General features: G+C 42.5%; 1 protein-coding gene across 1 annotated transcript in view; it reads right to left on the bottom strand.

The window, feature by feature from the left end:
• Positions 1 to 2,356: 2,356 nt before the first annotated feature.
• CCDC85A (coiled-coil domain containing 85A) overlaps positions 2,357 to 26,526 on the bottom strand; it is a 79,936-nt gene continuing 55,766 nt past the window's right edge. Inside the window, exons 2-5 of the mRNA XM_035896982.1 lie at positions 20,274 to 20,350; positions 9,465 to 9,597; positions 6,439 to 6,527; positions 2,357 to 2,446 (exon numbers count right to left, since the gene is read on the bottom strand). Of these exons, the coding sequence (XP_035752875.1) occupies positions 2,357 to 2,446; positions 6,439 to 6,527; positions 9,465 to 9,597; positions 20,274 to 20,350 (389 nt within the window). The remainder of the gene's footprint in view (positions 2,447 to 6,438; positions 6,528 to 9,464; positions 9,598 to 20,273; positions 20,351 to 26,526) is intronic.

Below are 26,526 nucleotides of genomic sequence, written 5' to 3'. Positions count from 1 at the left end.
ACCACCAGCCTCCCCCAGCACCACAAACACACCCGCACCTCTTACCTAAGCAAAAGGGCTCCGGGAGCTCCATGTTGCCCCATCCTCACCTCAAAGCCACACTGTGCAAGAAGAGGGGAGGAAGGGCCCTGCACAGGTGCCCTGGGGCTGCCCTTGCAGCACAGCTGGGGCACATGACTGGGAGCAACCCAGAGCTGCCCCATGGCCACCTGCTGCCTATATATAATAAATACAGCAGCTACCTCAGGTGGCATAAAAAAAAATATAAGCAAGTCCACATATCTGGGATTTTTTTTAAGACACCTGGAGAGAAAGTGAACAAAAATCCACAACATGCAGCTAATTTCTCAACCAAGCAGGAAACATTTCAAACAGCTCCTTCAAAGCAAACCTGGCGGCTTTGGTCATTAAAGGAGAGCAAACAACGGTGAGATTCCATAATTTATTATCGTTGCTAAGATGAACACAGATACTTGATACCCAATCGTATGCAGAACTGTAAAAAAATAGTTTTAATACAGTATCAAAATTTACACAAGTGTAGTGTCAAAAGACCAGTGTCCCTCAAATTAGCCCCTGCGCATACGTACTGCAGGCACAAGTACATGTTTTACATTTTTTCATACATATATATAGATATATAGGAATACAACAATTGAAGTTTAACTATGCAAACAATATTCATGGGAGAAAACAACATGTAAAGATAACAGACAACTGTTTGGGCTGGGTAATATATAAGAAATTATGTAAGAGTGCAATGGTTCAAAATGGAAGGCCGGATTCTGCATTTCCAACTCAAGGAGACGGAGCGAAGAGGAGTTTTGCCCGAGAAAGCAATGCTGGATCAGAGGCCTCACATCAAATGGTACCAAGTAAAAATAACAACAGAAACCAATATAATTACTGCTGCAAATTAACACACTTTTTCTGAAGACAGTTAGCAGATTTACATCATACTCCTATATAACAAAAGATTGTACAGCAACCGAGCTACATTCCACTGCAAATAGCCCACGAACACAGCACGTTGCAAGCTCAGAGAAAACAGAGGTTCTGACTTTGGCTCAAATCTTAGTAACCAAGAACAAACCAGAAACCCAGGAATTGTTGCATTCCTATTTTATTTTTTTTTAAAACTTTTATTAGTCTTTTTGATGTTCAGCTATGGTAAAAAGTTAAGCAACAGCATTCAGTCACAAGCCTGTTGCACATTCGTACATGAAACTATCATTGCTTTTAGATATACACAAAATACCTATAATTGCAATGCAATACACACAACTAGTATCATACACATAGATAAAAATAAACTAAGCACATCTAGGGCGCCGTCTGGTCAAATCTCAGGCGATCTGAACAAGATTTTTCTGCCTCATAATAATGAAAGGCATGCTCTGAGTATAATAAAACCTTTTTCTTTGAAAGAACGCTACAGTGGCAAGAAAAGCTTTTTTTATAATGCAGTGCAATCTTTTAGATCCTTACAGACTCTTGTTAAATAAACCAGCATGTCTCTAAATTAAACAGTAGAAATTAGCATCCTGACAATTGGAAAATACTTTCCAAGAAAAACTCTGATGGAAATTCTGATTTCAGGCCTGTAATAGTGATACCTAAGTATTCTGTTCATTAAAGGGCCGTGAACATCGTACATGTCTTCAGAAGATGTGCATCAAAGAGAATCGAAAAGAAAGCTATCTTTACTTTCATTTAGAAAGAAATTGTGTTTCACTACAAGTACTGTAGTTATGCTACACTACTGGCTGGTTAGGAGACTTTATGGTCTTTTAGCACCTCCAAAGGCAGGTATTCTACCAAAGCAAAAAAATCAGCTGGAAATTGCCTAAGCACCATTAACCAATATTATACAGACTGAAGCGCGAGTTGCGAAGAAGTGACTTTCTGAAAACTGTGGCGACCGAAGGCACCGTTTATCAATGTCTCTCCAGTCTGGTGGAAAACCTCTATTAAATCCAGTGGAAAATCCATTCAGACTTACTAGAGATTCACTGTAACTAACCAAAATAAAACTTATTTCATGTAACTCCTGTAGAATCCCAAATTATCTGTTAGTTAGGATGGAAATACCTCAGTGCTTCTAAACGTGGTGTGTTGAAGTGACGATGCGGTGGCAGCGTTTCACTAGCCAGTATACCGAAAAAGCAGTATTCAGGGGACATTGACAACACAGCTCCTCTGTTCAGAATCTCTGCTAGTTTCCAACGAAGTCTTTCGTAGTGCATACAGACACCCTGTCATCAGCTGGGAAGTCGCTGTGGACACAGTCAGTTCTTTCTCTCTTACCAGCAGTTCAAACTCCTTCTCTTCAGAGAGAGGATTTGCTCAGGGCCTTTTACATAGGTCCTTTATACTGATTTCCTGACAAATGTTGTCTAATTCCAGGGCATGACCCTGCAGCATCTCCAAGTTTCCTCCACACAACCTAAAGGGAGGGATGGAAAGAGATCTCATTACAACCAGTGAAGATGTACTGGCGTTCATATGGACATGCATCTGGAAATGCCACGCGTTCATTAAGCAGACCATGCAGCACAGGTAAGGACAGAGGGGAGGGACACACAAAAGGAGAAGAGCGTATTTCTCAAGGGATACAACATTCCTTCTGAACACAGAAAGCACATGCTTCTAGGTAAAAATGATTAAAAACGGAGACAAATGAACTAGCACGTGCATCACCAGGATATTTTGTGCTTCAGATACGAGGCTGAGGACATTTGCAGGCCTCGGCTGAAGCTTTGTTCAACTATTTCCCAAACCACATCTCTCACAGAACACAATTCAGAAGCACGAAGCTCAGTCCAGACAATTCTAAACATTTCTAATTTAAAAAGCACAGAGTAGTTCTCCCCTTTTTTCAAAGAATTTACTTGTTCTCTTAAAATCAAGCAAGGCATTAAAAGTGTCTGCTTTATTCCATTTGTTCTTCCTTGAGATCAGAGGAATTGTGCACGTAGTCCTGTTCTATATGTGCTTCTGTGTTTTGTTGAACCAGAGCAAAATCTATAATTTAGTAGAAGTTAACAATTTTTTTCTTAGTGTGGACTATAGGTTATAACAGTTTCCTTCCTCATACTCGCATCTATTCCCATTCATGATTGCGTAACATCCATGTTACGATTATGGAATTAAAAATGCAGAGAAGTTATACCAAAAAAAGAGATTTAGGAAAGTATTTTATAATGATTTATAAAAATATTGACTGATTACAAGCAGGATAATTTGTAGCTTGTATTGTATCACCAGGCATCTCTTCCAGGGGCCACCAGAAACAAGAGTGGTGATTGCCACCATGCTGTGTATTGGCATTTAAGATTATTTCTGTTCAATATTAATCAACTAGCAACCAACTAAAGTGTGCCTGCTGCTAATCCACTCCTTAATCTCTGGAGCAACAGGAGTATCACTCTTGAGAAAGGCAAAAACTGTTTTCCATTGTCATTTTTTATTATTTCTATTTTAACAGTGCCTAAAGCCCAAGTGTGAACCGAGATTGCATTAGCGGAACTGAATACACACAAAGCAGCTGGATCCTGAGATGTTGACACCTTGAAAAGACACCACCAACCCCGGTTCCTACAGCTGATGAGCAAAGGCAGACCAGCCCCAAGGTCCTACTCTTATTCTGTGCAAGAGATGGGAAAACAATCCAGTTCCTCTGAGCCTTTGCTAAAGAAAACCTGAGTATAAGCATGAAAAACAGAAAGATTCCAAGACTGGAAGCAATAAGACTACAGTCTTACTACACAGGGCCAAACAAATTAAAGTCCTTTAAATGGAATGGTCTTTAATACGAATGGGTGGGCATAACCCAAACCCTGAGAACTTTCCATATGACCAGAATCAGAAGGAAAACGTGTGGAATCATGTTACAAAAATATGCATAAGTTTTAGCTATGTTTGCTGTATTGTGAAACACTGTGCCATGGTGAAAGCATGAAAACTGCATTTTCAGCGAAACCTCCCAAATCAACTGTAAATGGCTGAGCCACTGGAAATGGCAAAGGGCTGGATTTGATGAGATGGGTGTTTCTTTCCAAGGTTTGGTTGCTGGTGTTCCTAACTTCCTATTATCAAGAAGTAAGACCTCTTGGATAGCTTTTGTGAGAAGGCACACTGCACCTCCAATTTCAACAATTTTTCTGGTCAATAAACATTAGACAATATTTACCAAGCAGCTAATGCTGACACAATTATAAACTAAAAGGTGATGCTTCCCAAGGTCCTTTATTTCCAGGTGAACAAACACTCCCTGATTGCTAGGAAGGGACAAATGCATACAAGACAGCCCTGGAAAACCAACAGCCTAAGCAGAATTGACAAGGTGGGGCCAAGAGGATTACTCATGCCATTTTTATTGGTGGGAAACAGAGAAGTCTTTATCAGCAACCACTGCTTGTGCATATATTGCGACAGGTACCTGGATCTTGAAGGCATCACAGTAATTTTATTTGCCTCCTTTTCAGAGACACGGGATGATATAGACTAAATTTCTGCAGATTTACCACCAAACTCTCCTTCCGTGCTGGCAGTTCTTTGCACAGTCATGATCGCTGTACATATTGTTGTGTTCTGGTTCTGCACACATATTTGTTTGGCCCTCTGCATTGTATGTGCATTTTGGATTTGCACATAGGTTGTTTTCTTCTTAGTTCACTAGTTCAACGCTAACTTGTTATAAGCAGCACTACTGGAATTACTTTGCGTTTACAAGCACTCAAGAGAAAATGTAATGCTTTTGCATTCCTGAACGTGTTTTGAATAGTTATGACAGAGTAAAAAGCCCAGTAGCAAAAACTTCACTCAAAATTTCAGCAGAAACCTTGACTGAATAAAGGACAGCTATGAGGTTCACGACACAGTCATGGTGATTCATTTCTAGCTTACTTCCAACACACTGGAGTGAAAGGATGGAGAAATCTCCCTGGAAGCCAGGCAGAAACCTGCACCCTAACTGCAGATGACAGCAGCTATGTCACCTGCCGGCTGTGGTAGCATTCAAGGCCCATGGTATTTCATGTGCAGCATGAAATACTCATGGAGATCTCTAGGCTCCCTGACCCCTCTTGCCCTGCTACCCCACCAATCCCACACGGCACATCCCATCTTCCCTTTGGCTCCCAGCCCAAGTGAGTGTACGGCAGCCCTGTGAACAAAACTTACCGTAGCCTGAGGAAAGTCATGAAGCACAAACCTCCAGACAATCCAAACATTCCTGTGCTTTGAAATTATCTCCACACTTACTCATACATGATAAACTGCCTCTAAACCCACTGCTACGTATTGCTACGTTCTCCTAAGACAATGCAAGTACATAAATACAAAGCAAAAACATTCCCAGATACGCTGTAGATGAGGTGGTACCAATACCATATGCATATCCTGAGGAGAGAATTCACACATCCGTTACCTTGATAAAGTATCGACCTGGTCATACACCACCATAAAGTTCATACAATATGAGCTATTCCTCCAAATTGCCTTTCAGTACCAATTAAGACTATGCACCAAAATTATAGCGCCCCAAATGAAACTTGTCACCATTCCACTATTTTCAAAGGCAAAACAATGCTGTGGCAAACGTTTCATGTAAAACACCCGCAGCGCATAAAGCTGCAGCAAAACAGCAAGCTACAAACTGGAAGGAACTGCAATGAGAATGCAAAAGAAAAGCAACATTATAATTAGTTCATCACACATCCACTGTACTTTTAACATGGACTAGATGAATATAAGAAAAAGTAAAACCAGAAAGGAAATAACCAACTATTTTAGAAGTACAATAATATATCAATAGTCAAATCAGACACAGATCATAAAAGTCAGAAGAAAAGGTAGCATTTCAGTGCCAGTGGCAGAGCTTTGAATGGCTGGGGAGCAAAGAGACGAGGCAGAATACAAGTATATATTTGGGATTTACAAAAATGAATTGATAATGTCAAATTTAGTATATTAGCATTTTAGAACTAGCATTACTTACATCACAAGAACTTTTGTGGATTACTATTAAATATGTATTAGTGAGAAACTGCTTTTTTATCCATAAATTGCAAAGCAATAGCGTAGGCAAGAAAATACACAGGTGCCATTGTACCGATGGGGAAACGGTGGCTGCCAGACTTCATCACACTTGCCAGATTTTATTCTTATGAAGGATAAATTCAGGTCAGCTGAGTCATACAGTACTTCATCCCAGATATATTATCACACATAGATTTTTCTGATCAATACTGACCAAGATATTAAAATTATAGTGTTCCTAATAAAACAGTAATTGCATTACAGAAACAGTAATTGACTTAATTTCCATATAAAACCTTCAAGGGCATATTGTCAGCATTTAAGCAAAAAATACTTTGCATCTTCAGGTGTTGCCAGGCTCAATATGGAATATAAAATTGGACACCTTGAACTTACACTGCACATCTCTCCACCCCCAGCTTTTTCTGTCTCACTAAGGGAGTGGTAAGAGTCTTTAACAGCCTGCTGATTTATATTTTCCTGAGCTTCCAAGACAAGGGTATGTTAAAAAAAAAAAGGAAAATTTCATTTTACAAATTTGTTTTGCAGCTGCAAATAAGAGCAGTAGTGTATTTAAGCTTTCATGGGTCCTTCCCATGAAAGTCTGGGCATGCATACATAACTGACCAATTGCATTTAAAAATAATTAGACTGATTACAGCACTGGACTTCAGGGTGGGAGGGATCATTAAATCTTCTTGCCTGACCTCCTGGGTACCACAGAGCACTTACTTTTCTGCAGCAGCTCCTACACTTAGCCTCAGACCTTGTCTTTGATTAAAGTACACCTTGCTTTAGTTTGTAGATGGCATAACGGAGCTTCTAGCAGGTGACAATGAACTCGGGGTAGGAAAACCCAATTCAAGTTTCACAGGTCAGCCTGTGCTCTTGGTTACTCAGGCAGTCAGACTAGATAACGATCATCATTCTGTAAATACAAACCCTGGTCTGCCAAGCAAACCTATGTGGAACATGCACATCTCCATGCACAGGCATGCAGTTTGGTCATATACAATTTGCAAAGAGAAAAAAAACGCATCCTGCCATATGAAATAACTACTTAAATATATCCCTAGTGATACCACTTGCACATAGGGAATAATTCCATAGCCACTGGCAGGGTGGGGAAGATCGCCCAGTCCCAGGCATGGGGACACACACATGGCAGTTTCTTCTTTCAACCACCCTGCATGGTGGATCAGGTCACGGAAGAGCCTTTATCAGACCAGCTGCACGGCAAAGCTCCTCTCCCTCTTTCACCACTGTCTCCTCATTACTCAGGAAAAACACAGCACCATTTTAGCAATGATCTCCCTCTGTTTTGCAGAAGGGGACTGCACTAACAATGAGGTTTTCTAACAAAGACTGGTATTTTTTTGCAAGAACTCCAAATTGCCAAATTTGTAAAGAAAAGCAGGCTCCTTACTTTGGCTTGTTCTTCCTTCTGCGTCTGATTCTGCTAAGTGATGCAAGTGAGAGCTCTGCATTCCCCAGAAAGGCAGGATCAAACCCATATGCTTCACTCTGGGAAACAGCAGGGTCTCCTCCCTGGCTGGGGATGGGGAAGGTTGGGCAGTCTGTTTAGCTGACAGCTCATTTCGAATATAACAGTATCATTTATATCTATTTCTGCCTGCTGCAATACCTCCTAGCAAACTAAAAGCTGAGCTTTCACATCATACTGAACTAAATTCTGTGTATGTCTTATCAATCCATTTCAGCAACCGAGGTATCAGCCATTGTTCAAATTTTTCACTTACACCAACCAGCTATTACAGGTTGTCAAAAGCTTGTTGTTAAATGTTCCGTTCAGGGAAGCGTCTTTTCCAATGGGTATTTTAAGAGAACTACGAAAGGCTTTTTTCAATAATTATGCATGATCTTGTGACAAAATTACTTGGCATAGCTTTATTTTCTAGGCAACAGCAGGTGAAATAACTGGAAGGTGCACACAGGACCTTGAGTGCTGCTGAACAGGGCACTCCTCAGCAGCCGGGAACGGTGGCTCATCGTACCTCTCCTGTTCGAGGGCAAGACCAGCGCACTGACGGGCAGAGTGCTGCTGGTGGGGACATGGGCAGGGGTGGCCATTAGAGAGGGGACCTGCAATTGCGTGCACATGGAGAGGAGCTCAAGCACTCTGCTGCTGCTTCCCCTCTTCGGAAGCCAGAAAAAGAGGTGAGTCGGCTGTGGTGAAGCCCTGCACCTGGGTTTTGTGTTACAGGAAGGGATCTGATTGCTGTAATTTGTGCGCTGTTCACTTGCATAAACCTATTTCCTCAGGCTTCACGGAGGAGAAGTCAATGTCACTCAGCCATGTGGAAGATAATCACTCTGCACATAAACTCAGATGTCCAGGCAAGTTAACAGCACTACTGAGCTCTTACTGTGCACATCCACGAAGCTCAAAACCAGAGCTAATATCAACAGAAGTCCCCTCCAGTTTTCCCCTGAAGGAGTGCAAACCTACCCTCTCCAAGAAATCAGTATGTCCTCCTGCAACCTCTGTATAGGTGGGGAATACCCCCACTTAACCAAATGAATATTAAAGTAGTTTAGCTAATGAGGAAAATACAGGACAGAAAAATGTGCACAAAGCACCAGAAAACAATCATGTCAGAGCCAGCATCAGGAGACAGGAATACGGAGTCCCTGCTCCCTGCTCAGCTCACCATCAGTTTTTAATCCTTTCCAGAGGAGCATGGACACAGCCGATTCCCATGCGGCAGTGGGACAGTGAACTCAGCCACTTGTTGATTCAGATCACCTGGTAAACCATTGCATCTTGTAACAGCTTTCTAAGTTTCGTTACCTACAACAGTGTCACTGTTGACATAGGAACTAACTCACAGATTTGCCCCTCTGAGTGCTTGTGTCAATTGCTGTTTATCAATGCATCATGCATTCAATGCTTATCAATTGCCTTGCAACCCAACCCCGACTTCAGAGTAAATCACATCTGCTCTCAAAGAAGCTTCAGCACTGACCTTGGGATCACGATGCCTGGTCTTCAGCCCAAAGTTCTATTTTTATTATGAATATACCATGCGCATTGGCTTTATCTTTGCATTACAGTATTTCTCTCTGCATGGGTTACAGGAATCCATTATATTCCACTGGAGAAGAAATATGCATCCTAGATGAGGTAGAAAGGCTTCCTTATTCAGAAAAACACCGCTTTCAGCTTCAGAGAAAAACTATACAAGTGTAAGTAATTTGGAGAGTAGCTACAGCTGGCATCACCCACATTGTAAGGGCCAGATCCCTGCCCGGAGAAACACACAGTCCACAGATGCAATGAGTGACAAACAGAAAAACAACCCCGCTCATGACAGCAACATCCCAGTGGTGTCCACAGGAATGTTGCCAGGACAATACAACACGTGTTGAGTAACAGACACGACGTTTTGCATGGACTGTACCGAGGAGCGTTACCTTCAGAGCATTTACCACTGAGTCAGACTGCTGAGAGGCTGAGCCATGTCCACTGACGCTAGCTGGCTCGTTTGCAGAGCAGTAACTCCCCTCCGCCCCTCCTGGCATCCTAATGGGATCCTTCACAAAAAATTAAAAACTATTTAATAAAGAAAAGGGTTGGTAACTAATTAAAACAGATGTAATTTTTTTTTTTATTTTTTTTAAAAAAGCTGAGAAGCACTGAAGGGGTATTTCACTCCAAAGTCCCCCTCTGTCTGTGCCACAGTAACCAAGATCCGTGTGAGGTAGCTCAAGTGCTACCGTTGAGCGTCACCCAAACACTCGGGCCCTCAAGGCTGTCTATCTGGAAAATCAGGACATAGTAATAAAATCTCTTATGTATGTATGTTGCCTCAAAAAAGTGCTGCAAGGTTCAGAGAGATGATTTCAACTCCAGAGGAAGGTTTTGAGAATGTCTAATTTTATCCCAATAATTCCAGAGGTTGTCCCTTCAACAAAACTCATGTTTTTAGAAGTTGCTGCAAGGATTGCAACACAAGCTCAGCCGCAGCTGACCAGGGAAGGAGCCAGGAGCTCCGGGCTTCCAGTTCACTCCTTCCCTGCCTCTGGCTGCTCCGGTGCAAGGGCATGTCCTTCTGCTTGCTTGTGAGATGTCAACTTATACCCAACAGTGACAACCTCAGGGGCTTTTTCCTCCCAGAGAACACCCAGATGGGTTCTTCAGGACACTGCCCAACAAATGCAAGCTACCTGAACTCTTCCAGCTCAGTCACCTCAAACTTTGCTGGACGCAAAGCATCTCCTGGAGCGACTGCGGTGCCAAGGTAACCTGAGCAAGCAGCCTACTATGGAGGAGAGCTAAAAATACCCCTACTGCACTCGTGGACAGCAAATGTGATAGCTGCAGTGACAAAGATGGCCCGAGTAAACGCTTCTGAGGTGCTTTCAGCCTGACCTCTGAATGCAGAATTTTGTTTAAAAAAATGAGAAATATAAGGAACACAAACATTTCAAAGACTGAGAGATGAAAAGTTCCTTTCTTATAGAGTAAGAAACACTGTGGGGAACATTGAGAAATAATGTAGCAGTAATTCCTGCTAGATCCTGTGGGAAATGCATTTCTGAAGGAAAAATAATGGCAGTGAAAAGAGCCTCTGATCAGAATCAGTGCCCCAATGTGCACTAATTTGCCCCGCTGAGCAAGCACGTAGCACGTTGCAGTCTTTTTGGGGGTGTCTATAATCTAAACAATAGGAAAGATGAAGGTGGGTGTGGGAGAAAAAGGGCACAGAGAGATGACATGAGGCTGAACTTTACAGATCCAGTCTGCCTGAAAATGTTTAATTGAAAAGTACCCCAGTCAGAGCAAGTTTATATGCTGTGCGTGACTTCCTCGGGACATGCCCAGGCCTTTGTAAGCAACGCTGCACAGCTCGCAGCAGTGCCAAAGGGGCACATGGCAGAGACTTCCCTTGCAACTACTGAAGGTCTTAAACTCGATCCCAGCAATCGCTTGCAGGACTGAACCTCACATATTCAAAAAAACCCTAAAAACAATTTAAAAAAAAAAAAAAAAAAAGGAGAATGCTGCATATGCTAAGCCCGTGGACAAGGCACCTTGAGTCTGAATATGAAACCCCATTTGGTACATGAACTCCGTCTTTCAGTGCCGCCCTCCTGCAAAGCAATGGATGCAGCGTAAACCGCAATAGTGGGCACTAATGTGTCTCATAACTAGGCTGACAATACCGGCACGCACTTAGGGCAGTGTTCAGTGTATCATCCTACAATTCTGCCCAGCAATAACTATTATCAATTTGCTGTGATGTATGGAAGCAGGTTTAGGACTTATTTTTCTTTGAGAGGGATTTATAGATCTGTTAGTGACTCAGCAGACAATGCTATGCTTTGGGAAAGGAAATGAAAGAGGAAGGAAAAGGGGTAATAAAGCAGATTGGAGCAATTCTGGTTTAGGATAAATTCCCTCAGTCAGCTTCGGGGTTTTTTATAGATCGAAGTATTCTGTTTCTTTACTGACTCCGTGGCCAGCAAAGATTTTGGTCACTTTTGAATGGTAAAATATAAATACTGCTATTAAAAGGCTGGGAAAATTAGTACAGGTTGTACATCTAAAGCCTCCTGAATATGAGAAAATCTAAAAGCCCTGCAAATTGTGCTGCTGTCAGAGTTCAGGCCTTCCTCCAGGCAGCTGTCCTCCACAGCCCCTTCTGTGCCATACGCAGCACGTTTTTGAGAATGAGAAACTTGCTGCGACTGCACTGCTTTAAGCAGACAGCATTCTCAACACATGTTGGTAGGAGACTGAAAATTAGTATTTCCTTCGTGGACATCCTTGTCCCCTTCCCTTTGTCCTTGATAAGAGACGTAAGCTTTTCTTAAAAAATAAGGCAGGTTTTGCAGCCCTGAAGCCAGGCTTGGGGACTTCTCAGAGTCCACAGAGGCACTAGAGCTTCTGCCTTCTTTGGAGAAAGCTTATTCCAGCAGATGATGGCGATGGGACCAGCCTGAACGTGGGTCTCCTGTTCCTCAGCAAGCCCTGCGAGCCTGAAGACACTTCAGCACTACTGACTGCATTATGAGTTTCTCAGGCAGTGAAGCAAAACACGAGGAAAAGGCACTTTGCCAAAGTGGCAGTGTCGGAAAACAAGGTGCCTTAGGAGACTAGCAGAGTGTGCTTTTCAGACCTATCATCACTGCCAGCGGGGAGCATGGCAATGTTTAACCTTCCACCAAAACCTGACCTGAGTTTCCTTGCACTGAGCCCCTTGGTGAGGGGTCTGGAAGAACCAAAAGCCATACGAGGAGCGGCTGAGGGAACTGGGGTTATTTAGTCTGGAGAAGAGGAGGCTGAGGGGAGACCTGATTGCCCTCCACAACTACCTGAAAGGAGGCTGTAGTGAGGTGGGGGTTGGCCTCTTCTCCCTGGTAACAGATGATAGGACAAGGGGGAATGGTTTGAAGCTGCGCCAGGGCAGGTTTAGGCTAGACATTAGGAAAAACTTCTTCACCGAAAGGGTTGTCAGGCTCTGGAATGGGCTGCCCAGGTAGAGTCCTCATCCCTGGAGGTATTTAAAAGAAGGATAGATGAAGTGCTTAGGGACATGGTTTAGTGGTGGGATGGCAGGGTTAGGTTAAAGGTTGGACTTGATGATCTCAAAGGTCTTTTCCAACCAAAGTGATTCTATGATTCTATGATTCTATGATTCTCTGCGACTGCCCAACCCAGATTACAACTGGATCCTGAGCAGGGCCTTCAGGACAGTAGGAGAAATCCTGTTCCCCTCCTCTTCCTCCCTAGCTGCACACAGAACACTTGCATTCAGCCACTCAAAGTAGGGTTCCCATGTGTCCACATGTTTTGGATGTCTCTTTTAATTTTTTATCCAGTAACAAAGTTGTGGAAGTGGAACCAAATCAGACAGAACGGATAAAGTTATGGCTCCACAGTGCTGAAATCTTTATTGACTTTAAATATCTTCAGGACTGAGAGGTGGGCCCGTGTGAAACTCACAAAGTTCAACAAGGCCAAGTGCAAGGGTTGGGGCAATCCCAAGCACAAACACAGGCTGGATTGAGAGCAGGCCTGAGGAGAGGGACTGGGGGCTGTTGGTTGATGAGAAGCTCAACATGAGCCAGCAATGTGTGCTTGCAGCTCAGAAAGCCAACCGTATCCTGGGCTGCATCAAAAGAAGCATGACCAGCAGGTCAAGGGAGGGGATTCTCCCCCTCTACCCTGCTCTCATGAGACCCCACCTGCAGTACTGCATTCAGCTCTGGGGCCCCCAACATGAGAAGGACATGGACCTGTTGGATCAAGTCCAGAGGAGGGCCATGAGGATGACCAGAGGGCTGGAGAACCTCTCCTATGAAGACAGGCTGAGAGAGTTGGGATTGTTCAGCCTGGAGAAGACTCTGGAGAGACCTTCTAGCAGCCTCCCAGTACCTGAAGGGGGCCTACAAGAAAGCTGGAGAGGGACTTTTTACAAGGGCATGTAGTGGTAGGACAAGAGGTAACGGCTTTAAACTGAAGGAGGGGAGAATTATATTAGATATAAGGAAGAAATTCTTCACTATGAGGGTGGTGAGGCACTGGAACAGGTTGCCCAGAGAAGTTGTGGATGCCCTGTCCCTGGAAATGTTCAAGGCCAGATTGGATGGAGCTTTGAGCAACCTGTTCCAGTGGAAGGTGTCCCTGCCCATGGCAGGGGGTTTGGAACTAGGTGGTCTTTACGGTCCCTTCCAACTCAAACCATTCGATGATTCCAAGATCCTGAGTCACATTGAATAAAGTACTGCACAATGTCAACACCTGAGAAAGAATTGGGGTTTTGCTCATCCTACACTGCTAAACTTCCCCACTGTCCCCATCCAGCCCTTGTGCCCAAGCTAAAGCATGGTTTGCCTGTTGCCTCCTCTGAGTGCAACGCGCACTGTGTGTAGATGATACTGCTGCAGAAAGCACATTGTCTGAAGCAGGTAAAGCCCACATAATACCTCTATACATTTTGCCACGGAGATAATAGAGGGAACTGCAATCACTGAACGTGCAGATCCATTTTCTGTTGCAAGTAAATCTACAAAATATCTAATGCCAACACATGACACTAGTGAATAGAAAGCACAGGAAATCTGACTCAAGCCCATAATATCACATAACAAAAGAATTAGATTAATGGAAATTTAGCATCTCCCTCACATTGACTGCAAAATGTTAAGGATACTCAGGCCATTCTCCCATAATGCCAGAGGCAAACCCTGCACTGTACCCTGGTCACGGTCAGAATAAAGACCCCTGTGTAGAACAAGATACTCTTTGATGGAGAGAACTAATCATGAGCCTTTCTACTTCAGCCAGTGGAAAACATCATTTTTTCAATCCATACTGTTGATAAGGACAGTCTTGAATGAAAACCACTGTAGTGCAAAGCACACTACATAGCTTAAGTCAGTGGCAGTTTATCTGCCAGCCTCTCCAGAGGAAGCGGGTCGCTTGCAGCCTGACTCGCAACCTCCCCACGGCACGCAGGGATAGCTGAGGAGGAAAAAACCCACAGTCCATCTCTGCCCCAAGGACACTTGCAGTCACCTCACCAAAGCTTCTGAGAGAACACAATTTTCCTGTCCAGTGGGCGCTGCTCTGTTCACTCACCATCGGAGACCTACCGCAGCAAATGCACAAGACCTCGTTCTCCAGCTGCCTTTTATCCCAGAGACAAGTGGTTTACTGGGAAGTATATCCTTCCTGCTGGGTAACTGCCATGCCAGTTCAATCACTACCTGATTTTCCAAGCTTTTTTCTGATTTCCCCAGCCCTAAATTTCCCTGTTAGCTCGAAGGAAACACAGGCTGTGTTTATCAGCTTGTTTCAAACAGTCAGGAGAAAGGAAAACCAGAAAGCAATAAGCTGCAGCATGTTGCTCTGCTGGATTAATAATGCGCTAAACAAAATGGCAACAATTTTTTAGGGAACATTCCTGTCAATTAAAATACACAATTTTAAAATGCTGCAGTTACTCACCATAATTCCTGTTCTCAAAGACCTCAGTAGAAACCTCTACTTCTGCATATTGCTCCCGAAATCCACATATCCTCATAGCATATTTTGAAGCATACTCAGATTTGTGAGTGGCCAAAACCATTGCTGGCTATACATCTTCAGAAACAACCATTTTCAGCATGCCCTCCATAAACCTCTTCTGCTAATGAACCTGTGAGAGAAAAAGGCTCTGGGCTGTAGCACCTCCAAATCTTGGAAGTTGCACATATAAAGACCACTGCTATTTAAAATCTGGAAGATTCAGGGGACTCTACTAGAAAATCATGAGTACAAAGTAATTCCAGACTTTTGGAAATTCCTCTGGAAAAACAATAATCTGTCCTTCTCTCTGAACTGCAACTCTTTCGTACACCAGGTTTTTCCTGAATTTGTACCTTTGTAACATCAAGCCCGTAAGCTCTTGCCATTCAGCCTGCCCATGCCAACCAAGATGGAAGCACTACGCTTAGGACAGCCTGAGACAAAGACTCTGGTCAGAACCTCAGCTGTTGTAAACTGAAGTTGCTCCATTAACGACCTATTAATTTAAACTGAGGATGAGAGCACATGTAAGAACAGGATGGGTGGATGCTGTTGATTTACTTTCAGCAAATATTTGATGACATGATTAGGTAACATGGTTCAATCGGTTTTAATTACATTTTGGTTGAAGGATTCCCTATTCTTCTACACGCTATGGAAGGCAGGAGACAAGCATTATTGGACTATGAGTGACACAGCTTTTACAAAAATACACTAACCAAACAGTTCTCATTTTCTAATTAGATTTATAACTAAAACCATGCCATGCAGAGGGAAAATAAAACCCACAGATCTCAGCAAAAAGGCTTTTAAAAGATTTGGAAGTGGGTTGAAATAAAATGGGATAATCTAATGGAAGGGGGAAGAAAAAAGGAAATGAAAGTGTTGGAAGTGCTTAAAAATAAACTAGTGTGTGCCTAAGGGTCACGCCTGCCGTTTCACACTTAAACATACCAGGACTGGAAAAGGCTAGCAAGGATGCAAACCCCCAGAAAGTGCCTGAAGCAACAGTGGAATTGAAAGAGAAACAACAAAAAGAGATGGAAAAGGACCAAAAGACATGTAAAAGAAAAAAAATAAAGAAACGGAGGCAGAGAAGCCCACATGAGAGGGAGCAGAAGGGCTCCGGTTCAGCCCTGCATCACACCTGCATCATCGCTTTGGTGCTGCACACTGGGGTAGTCGAGAGCTCAGCTCCCTGCACCCAGCCTCCAGCCCCACTGACCCATGCAGTTTGTTTGCTCAGAAAGCAGCATCCTGGCAATGCTTCCTTTCCCCTTCATTAAAAGGTAAAGCTAAATTACAAGGACAAAGAGTTCAAAGGGGGAAATGTCTGATAATTCTCCCTCTCTGCCTCTTGCTCCCTCTTCCCATGAAACAAATAAAAACTGAAGCAATTTAAATTGGGTGGCTTGCCAAGTATATCTTTTGCAAATGTATTCGCTGTCATCATATGGCAGATGTCCACATTTCCATAACATTTCAGCTGAGCTTATCAGCCCTGAAATACTACCCTCACAAAAATTCAGAGGTATCTTCAGTTAATTGACACGTGGATACCAGATACTGATCTCGCTTCCCCCAGCATAAGGCACAGACAGCAGTTCCGTACCACATCAAGCCTGGAAGGACAGTCCTGTTCCCAGTTAGCTGAAGTTACTGACGTAACAGATCTGTCACAGTCCAGGAAGCTCAAACTGGGATCTGAATCCATTGTTTGGTCCTTGCATATTTTCTTAATTATTGCTGAGTGTCTTCATTACAGTATGCACAGACACTATGTTCTGGCTAGAGCAGTGGCCATACTATCATATTTGGAGTTTGGGGTTTTTTTTATGTTAGTGGCAAAACTCAATCCACAGTGATGTTGTAGTTCCATGTACATTTTGAGGCAGCAGAAGGCAGCGGCGCTGCCAGAGCCCGTGTGCTGCAGAGAGCTTTCCTGCCCCAGCCCCACGGGGGAACTACTCTGGCCTGAAATCCATCCAGCAAAACAGAAATGCTCTCACTCAAATCCTTTTGCCTCTACACACTGCTGTCATGCACCCTTACCTACACAAGCATTTGAGAAGCACCAGGGCAAGCCACACACCCCCTGTCTCGGGCACAGCCAGCACAGTTTGGCATTCTCAACAGAAGACCCAGCCACATATCATAAATCTTGGAAAGCATCTGCTTTCTTGCACAAAAATCCTACTTGTGGCCAGAAACTGAAAGGGTCTGGTTCATATCTTCTTACATGCTATCTGAGAGAAGGAAAAAAAAAAGAGCAGCAGCACCACCACCAACAAAAAACCCCAGCAGCTAATTACAGCTCTCACCAACACAGCAAACCTACAACCCATCTATGGCTTCTCATAACTCTTAAACCCACTACTATGCTATAAACCACCACCAGAACAACTGTGCAGCACAGGAAGAGACATTAAAAGGCTTAAGTGAATATGCACATTTTTATACCTTTTCTATTACCTGATCAAACTAAAATATTGACTCAGTGGTGGTACTGCATTTCCCCTGACAAAGAAGCCCTTCAGTACAGCAGACTGAACTAAAACTCAGATTCCATTTGAACAGCGATAGCAGCACTTAAACCCATTTTCTCTGGGAATGTTCTTGCCACTAAATATTAATAAAATCCTTATATTAGAGATCGGTGGGGTTTTGAAAAGAAAACTAATATGTATGGAGGGAGGCAAGCAAAGCAAAAGAAATTGGAAAAGAACCACACCTAAGTGGTAGATGAAAGGAGTGATTTATCTGAAGAGGGTGTCAACAAATATAGCAGGGCACTTTCACGAGTGACACATAAGCAGAAAAGGGGGAGAATAAAGGATATTGAAAGCAGAGAGGGAAAAGAAGAAAAGCACGGCAGGAGGAGAAAAAAAATGCCTCAGAAGGCAAGGCCAGGACTCTTCAGTAAAGCCCTAGCAGAGGCGAGTCGCCACCTCTCACACTAAGTGCAGTCCTGCAGCTCCCAAGCCCTCCCAGTGCTCCAGTACAGCACTGATGAGGTGCTATGCAAAGAGCAAAAGGCGCTCTCTTACTGAAGCACCGGTGACATTTTAAGGTGCAACACTGTACCTCAGTAAGAGCTGTGCCAAAAACCTTCATCAGTTGTGGAGCTCATCATATATTTTCAGCTGATTTGTCAAGAGCACTCAGTTTGGCTTATGGCCCAACAAACTCCCATTCCTCCCATTAAATGGAATCAAACCAGTGCCAGGAGCTCGTGCATTTCCATCCCACGTCCTTGTCTTTGTGACGGGCCCTGATCACGGCTGATAGCACGTTCAGGGTGTTACTCACAGGAACAACAAACCCCCAAAATGAACTCATGCAAATGTAATGCCGAGGTAATCAAATGCAAAGTTGGAATAAGCTTGGTGTCTACATTTCCTTCCTCTCCCCAAGGCAATAACTTTCTTGAGGAGGAAAGGTGAGTAAGATGTACCAGGAAACGTGACCCCTTGGCAGTCATTATTCCTTATAATAAAGTATCCAGAGATATTAGGAGATTTTTTAGAACTCTACTACAGATCCTTGTGCCAACAAAACCAAACGTAAGACAAAATCTGACCTGTGTATTTAAAAACAAAGAGCGGCTCGCAGGCTTGCTCACCTAGTTCTTCCCCTTCAGAACCCCACAATCAGCATATTTTGTTACAATTACTTTTGCAACAGCTACAGGCTGAGGTGCTATTTTCACAAGCACTATTTTCTAGTTTTGGCACCCCATCTAAAGTATTTTCAAAGAACTCAACGCCCACAACGCGGGTGTTCCTGTCTTTTGTAAGATCTGGGAATGCATTTCATGGGTCTCCACCTGAGCGCCTCAAACCCCAGACAAATAAAACATATGGGCCACTTCTTAAGATTTTGCCCACAAAGAATGTTCTCCACAATTTATCTCCCAGTGTTGTTCCAGACCCAGGACAAACCACAATGGTATTTTTCAGGCAGGTTTGTTAACATTTGCCCTGAACACCTTTCTTGACAAGAAAATAATATCGTTTATCACTGAAGATCACCCTTTGTCTTTTCTATTGAAGACTGTGTACATGTTAATGGACAGACATTTAACCATTCTTGCTGTCCTTCTTTTCCAGATCAACAAATTAGGGAACAGAGAAGTTATATAAATTGCTCGAGGTCACTTAGCAAGTCAAGAACTAAACAAGAGCTACGGATGCCCTTCCTACTGACATATTATAGATTAGGAAGAAAACCACCACACTTTACCTAAAATCTGCCTTAAGGAAGGCAATTGGTAACCTGGGGCTGAGATCTTCTAGCTAGTCTTGGCTTATACAAATGAATAAATCGGAGCCAGTGGAGTTTACTTCTTACTACATTACACTGCTATCTTGGAGTTTGCCTTCAAATAACAGTACTATGTTCAATAAAAAGCACTTTCCTTCTTCAGAGCAGTGTCTTCACTTAAACTAGTGTTTGATTTAAACACAATGCAATTGCTTTTTTCTGCCAGTGGGAAACTTCATTTGGATTTTCATTTATGGATTTTCCTAAGGATTACTTTACGAAACATAATAGAAATATGTGCTGGTTTGTATGCGTATATATATAAAAACCGAAAATGTCTCTAATTCATTCTTAATGAACTTCAAAATTTTTCATTCTTAAAAACACATTGGGAAAACCTTGAACTTCATATTTGATTATTTATTCAATTTAATTTCAGTCTTGCATTTACGTATCTAATACATTCCTCAGAATATTAAAAATAATATAACCCAGTTATTATTAATTAAAACATTTGCATTTTAAAAGCAAATTTTTTTTGTTACCGATGAAAAGTACTTGATATTTTAATAACAAGAAGCTCTTGGAATAAAACCAGAATGTAAAGGGTCAGTTCACTGTGATTTTCAACCCTTAAATTAATTAACTATAAGTAGCAGCTTCCAGTGAATTTTTCTTAGCAAGTTATCAACACCTGCAAAGGAGAAATATTAATGAAAGCATTGTCATAGTCTTAAATAAATACCCCACTCAAATCACAAGCAAGATGAACAAACAGGTGTGAGTGCCTTTGATTATCTGAATGATCAGCCTGAGCGTTCAAATGTAGTAACGTCAAATGTCAAGTAATACTGGTTTTATCTCAAGCACGAAGACTCGAACATTGCTGTCTAGCTGCCGGCTACTGTTCCCACCAACAGAAGTCACCCACCTGGGGCAGCATGCGATTTTCCTCCTCCAGCTGTCTTACTCTCGCCTCCAGCTGCCTAACATAGGACAAGGTTGATTCTAAAAATTAAAAAGAAAAAAAAAAACTCGTATTATCCACAGAGATCTGCTTGTGTATACTAGTGCCAGAGCCTGTGCCACATTCTGACTTGTACTCACAGCAGATTGCCTCTCAAACATCCATTAAACATTCAGCTCTGCTCCTCTCAAGGGCAGTGCAAGTAATGCTGATACTAGAATTAATCCAATTCTTTGTTGCTTGTGATTCTAAACTGCTGTGCTTTAAGGTGGTCCCTTCTCAGACACAAGGTATTTTACCGAAAGGCAACACAGACTTGAGTTCTTCCAACCCACCCCCCAAGCTCTGTGAGCTTGTACTGTGTTTTGGAAATACTGCCCGAGAGTAATGCACTATCCACCAAGTCACCACTGAAAAGCTCAGAAAGAGAAGACCACCTTCTGTAAGTGTGCTTGAGCCTGTGCTAGAAACCAGATGTGTGTCCCCAGGGCCCCGGGAGGGTTTGGAGCCTGGTTGATAGCAGACAGCCCGGGGCACAGCACAGCTCACATCGAGCACTCCTCACCCCATGCATGCCAGGGCAGCACCCTACTAGGACGGTGCTCTCACAGTGCTGCTTTGCTACCTGGGCTTGGTTAGAGCAAAATCTTGCCCACTGTATCCACAAGTAACCTCACTGACCTTGGTAAGATAGTTTGGTTGATTATGGGGAGAATATGAGTCACTCCTACTCTGCTCTGTTCCTAAGAACTTTATCTAAGAAGAGTAGGCCCATGATCCATCCCTAAAAGCACCTGAGAACTTTCTCATCATGCATTTCTTGCGTCACACAGAATTTCTGCTATTAAAGTCCTGTATTTAAGAGAAATACAAGCCTGAGAAAGTAGCACCCAACCGTAAGAGAAAAGATATTTTCTCAGTCCAGAAACACTGCTGTGACTCTTGTACCTCTTTATACGTCGATGGAAGTCCGCCATGTATTCACTCCTGACTCAATGATCCACTCTGAGATGTCAATTCCAGTAACATATCTGTACTCATACTAACACATAACTAGCAAAATTACCTCTCTGATGATTAATGGTACGGAATCCATGGATATCAGGGCAGTACTGTCAATTGATATAACCTCGGAAAGCTGCATTGACAACAGAGCTGTTCACTGGTTTACATTGCCAGATGGATTTGTGCACCAGTTTCCTCCAATACCTAATCACCATGCCAGCCTGCCCATAAAATAAAAGTGATGGGAAATGAGGTGTCACTTACTGCTCTTATGAGACTGCAATAGGCTAAAATATGCACGCACAGATAGTGCATGAGAATTTACACAACATGAAGTAATTTGTCAGAAATGATTAATACACAGCAAGGCACTGGATTAAAAATAGCATTGTACAATAAAAGGCAAAGAGGTAATCTGAGGTTCTGTACGCTCTGCTGCATAAGGATTTTCATAGCTAGTGATGGGTGCATCTCTGGAGAGTCACTAAGCCTAGCTCAAATGAGCACTTAAAAGATGAACAGCTTATTCAATTAACTACATATGACAGGGTCCCTCCCACCAAATCAGCTTCCTTCCCGGCAGCAACACTTTGGGGAGGAGCCGCAGAAGCTCCCTCACTGTTATGGCCATTACCATAGCCAATAGCTCCCAGCACATCTTCTCTCACCTCTTGGTTGTTTTCTACATAAGATGGTTATGTGGAGCCATCTTTTCGGAGGGGCAGAAGTAGGTGATTTCTTTGGCACTAGTAATCTCTCAATTCATCGGTTACAGGTCCACTGCTATGTTAGCTTGGGTTTGGACTTCATGCTCGGGTCTGACTTCCCAGCCGTGCCCACTAGCCCACTTCATGCAAGCTCCCTTCTGGATTCTCTTCAACTCTGGGCCTCTTGTAATTTTCTGTTTTACCACTTATTAGCACCTCATGCAGTGGCAAAGTTTGCCTCTCAGTTTTATTTCTTCACTTGTATGTTGGGAGTCCAGAGCTGAGAGCTCTACTGCTTCAAATCACACAACTCCGCTGCCAGTTCACAACTTCCCAATCCCAGTTCATACCAGCTGAGGATTTGGTTTGAAATGTCCTCACCTGTTAACCCTTCTAAAGTGTGAAACATTTAAATAAATCTCCTTTCGTAATCTGATTAAAACAGAAAATTAGGTCATCTACCAAAGGCTCGATCTAGCAAATCCTTATTTATGTGAGTCTTCTCGACACATAGACTAGAGATGCATATATATTTCAGCATCTGTTAATATATTTATGCTGTGATGCTATGAGCTTAGAGGAAAAAATGAGCAGAAAAGCCAGTCGAGGACATAAGAGATGGAGGAATTGAAAATACACAAAGTGACACACTGTCACCAGCGGCACCAATAGCAAACTTAAAAAAAAAAAAAAAGTTGCATCTTAAAAGTATTTATGAGAAGGACTCTATGATCCATCTGTTCTTAATCAGCCTGGAGACCTGTAAAGAGCTCTAAATAAAAGAGCCAATCTTAAAATTGCCACCCAGAAAATGGTTACCCGATCCCACTCCCATTGTCATTCCAGGCAAATTTTCACAAGACGATTAAGCAATTTAAAACTGAAGCAGAATGAACTTATGCTAGTAATGCTTCCGCTTCGGTATCTGAGCTGAAAACAAATGTCTCCCAAAGGGAGCACAGCACAGAAACTTAGCATCACTTCCATAACATTACTGTTGTCTTATAATAAAGCATTTAATAAGATGCTACAGTGTGTCAGGCAACCACTGCTCTGAAACATAACCTGCACAAACAAGACGATCCTTAGCTGATGTCATTAGTCATAAAACCTTTTTGCATAAAACCACAAGCAGATTTATCTAACACTGCTCATTTTCACAGAGCTGCAAGCACACAAAAAAGCCCTCCCTTATTTGCAGAATCTTAAACTTGACTGCTTACAGATAAACTTCCAAACACAAATCTGCCGAGCTCCCTCTGCCCAAAACACAACCAGAGAAAAACAGCACCTATATTAACACCGTAAAAGCTCAGCTACTATGTTCTGGGTAACAGCTCAGAAACTGTTAACTGTGTTGAGATCAAAGGCATACTCAAATACAGACAAGCAATTAATTTGGGCCCACATCTAAACAAGATCTAACCACAGAGACATGGCACTCCAGTAGCCGAACTACTGGTTTCATCACCTGTGGGCTTCTTGGTTACATTACTTCCACTCCTTCCCATCCTCCTTCACTGGGTACTTCCACAGGAGCAACAGTTTTGAACAATTCCCATTCTTGGGAACGGATTCCGACCAAATGAGCTTCCCTACTTGAGCTTCCAGTGCTCTTAGCATCATTGAAAATGTGATTGCCATGTGGTGCTTCATTCCAGGGCTGAAACTAAAATTCTTTTCCAAATTACTAGAGACACAGTAATAAACCCTTTCTCCACATCCGTCACCCTAAGATGTTATTAGACAACATCAGTATTTATGTGGCTGATCCCTTTTTCTTTTGACATCCACACTCTTGAAGCTAGTAGGTATTTGGGGGTTACGTCAAACTTTATCAGACGCTTACGTTGCTGCCGAAGGCATACTTGTGCCTTGGCTTTATCCATTTTTGTGTCACTGTGCCTGATCTCAGCCTATCAAGTAGTTTATAATGTTCTTTAAGCTAGAGTATCTTCTGCTATTTTAGAGTGACTGAGGATGTCATGTTAAAATCTGATACTTTCCTTTTTTTTTCTGGGTTTGTTGTTTTGCAGAGACTGCAGGGTTACAACCCACAGGCAACTGTGGGATTGCACTGGAGAACTTCTTAAAGCCTGAGGTCCTCTACCCCCTATTAGCTCCCTGCAAAGCAAATTGATCAGAACCCCACAGAAAGCAAAAACTCAAGGGTTCAACCTACACTTCTACTTGTTCAAATGAGCTTCAGTAACAAGCACAATACAGCAGCTGGAAGGGACTTTATCTAATGACCAGAGGAGTATTTGAGGTAAAGAAAGAGTAGGAGATACAACACATTTAATACTGATACGAACTCACAAAGTAACTCACAAAAGTACTTTTAACTCACTGAATGAAATTCCATTTTTCTGCATTTTTAAAAAGCACCGATTTCAATTTATAATAGTTGCCGAGCACATAAAAACCGAACATAGGGATTCCACAAACCTCCTTCTGACTAACGTTAAAGGATAAACCCATCAATGCAAAAGATGCTACTTGCTTCAGGGAAGTTACAAAAAAAAATTATAGAATCTTTTAACTTTGGAGAAAACTGGTAATACAGTGGATGAGCAAAGCAGACATCCCAGAGGAAGTAGAGCAAAATCCTCCAAGCTGAAAATACTGAGAAGGCTGGAGGTATTAGGAGGAGAGAGTAATACTGTTTGCCTCGATCCCTAGCCATTAACTGATGGCCAGCACGCATTGAAGATACTTCGCTGGACAGAAGGCTGCTCTGAACAAGCAGCAGCTGGTCCTTATATCCTCACGGCCAGGAAACAGAAAAACCACGATTTCATCATAACACAAACATCACCTTGGCTCGGTTAACATCAGCATTTCCTGCTTCGACTGGCTCAGCTCTATTTGGGATTCATGTTCCTAAAGAAGGTCACCAGAATCTGGAGAGCTGTCACATCCCAATACACATATTTTAAACACTTATTGTATAAATGAAGGAAACTGCCAACAATTTACCTCAGCAAGGGATTTAGCATGTTATGCGTAGTGATACTTCGGTGTATGGCAATGAAGGTTCAGTTAAGGTATATTTAACTTCAACGGGGTAAGTCATTTGTTATGCTGCTCTTCCTGCACCGTGTTGGCAGGAATATAATAATTGCATATCAAATCGGATTTTGGTCATTCAAATCCACACCAGCATCCCACAACGAAAACTAAATAATCTTTCAATAATAGAAGATGAAAAACAAGGCTGTGCAAGGGCTACTTTAAACCCTCCTGTAATTAACTGACAGCTCCATACAGTTATGAAAGGGTTTCTGTGCTAACTGGGGAGGGAGCAGATTCAATGACACGCAAAGTATCTCCCTGTCCTATAATTCTTAGTCATCTGATTTAATTACTTCAATATTAATATTAATGACTAAAACACGTTACTACTGCATCTCCATCCCCTTTCAGCTACCTTGTTTAAACATAAGAAAAAAAAATCACACTGTTGGATATACACTAACGTAAATTTACACCATCTGCATCTCTAAACTGGTGAGGCTGCTCAGTGTTTACACTGGCAGTGTCCAGCCTCCCAGCGGCAGGATTAGACGACCTCCAAAGGTCATTTTTAGCCCTGTCTTCTATGATTTTTTTATTACGGTTGCACATCTTACATAACGCTCTGTTTGAGTAAGTGCTGGAGAACTTATTTAAGTGCAAACGAATTCCCCTGTAACACAGCGACATTAGGATTAGTGCTATCACGTAGACAGAAAGGCGTCTGCCTAAGGCAAAATTTTATTAAGCTCATCAGAATGTTTAGGAGCTGTTTACCACTAAGGCGCATATTCTCAGAAAGTTCTGGGACAGCGAACATGGTAGCATTAGCATTAAGATAGGGTTTGCATTTCTCAATATTGCTGTTGTCTGAAATTCTCCCACCGCAAGCTGAGATTTCTTGTGATTATGGATGCAGCACTTCTTGACTTCTCCCTGTAATTAAAAATATAATTAACTAAGCTTAGCTAGTTCACTGAGTATTTCAAAACTGAATCCTAGCCAAGGGAAAAGCTTACACACGCTAATTCAGACATCCAGAATGCAGTGTTACCCCTGCCACTTTCATTTCTCAGGCAACATGTGCCATGTTTCCCCTTTTCAGCACACATTACACACAGACATGTGCTAAGTACATTATCTCTGTAGTCAGACATTTTTACACAGATTTCATATAAACATAGTTTTTTCTCAGTTGCAGCAGTTTTTAATCACTTATCTATTTATAACAAGAAAAAAATACTTCTCATTGTCTTCAGGCAGCCTTACCCATGCCTTTAACTATTCATCAATGCTGTCTGACTCAGATTGCCAATGAGTTTGCATTTGTCTGGATTTAAGTGCCACTTTTGCACTGTGGATCATGTAGTGGTAGTGAGCAGGTCCGGGCTGATCAGGCTGCTGTGCACATCTTCCCCATGGTGAGGCACAGGCATCGCTCTGCTGCAGCAGCACCCAAGGGTTTCACTCTTGCTGAGGTCACCCCAGGA

The sequence above is a fragment of the Egretta garzetta genome, unplaced genomic scaffold, assembly GCF_000687185.1.
Source record: "Egretta garzetta isolate BGI_Z169 unplaced genomic scaffold, ASM68718v1 scaffold306, whole genome shotgun sequence".
In the NCBI taxonomy this organism is placed as follows: Eukaryota; Metazoa; Chordata; class Aves; order Pelecaniformes; family Ardeidae; genus Egretta; species Egretta garzetta.
Note: the sequence above shows the minus strand (reverse complement) of the source record. Positions and strands in the feature narration are given on the sequence as shown.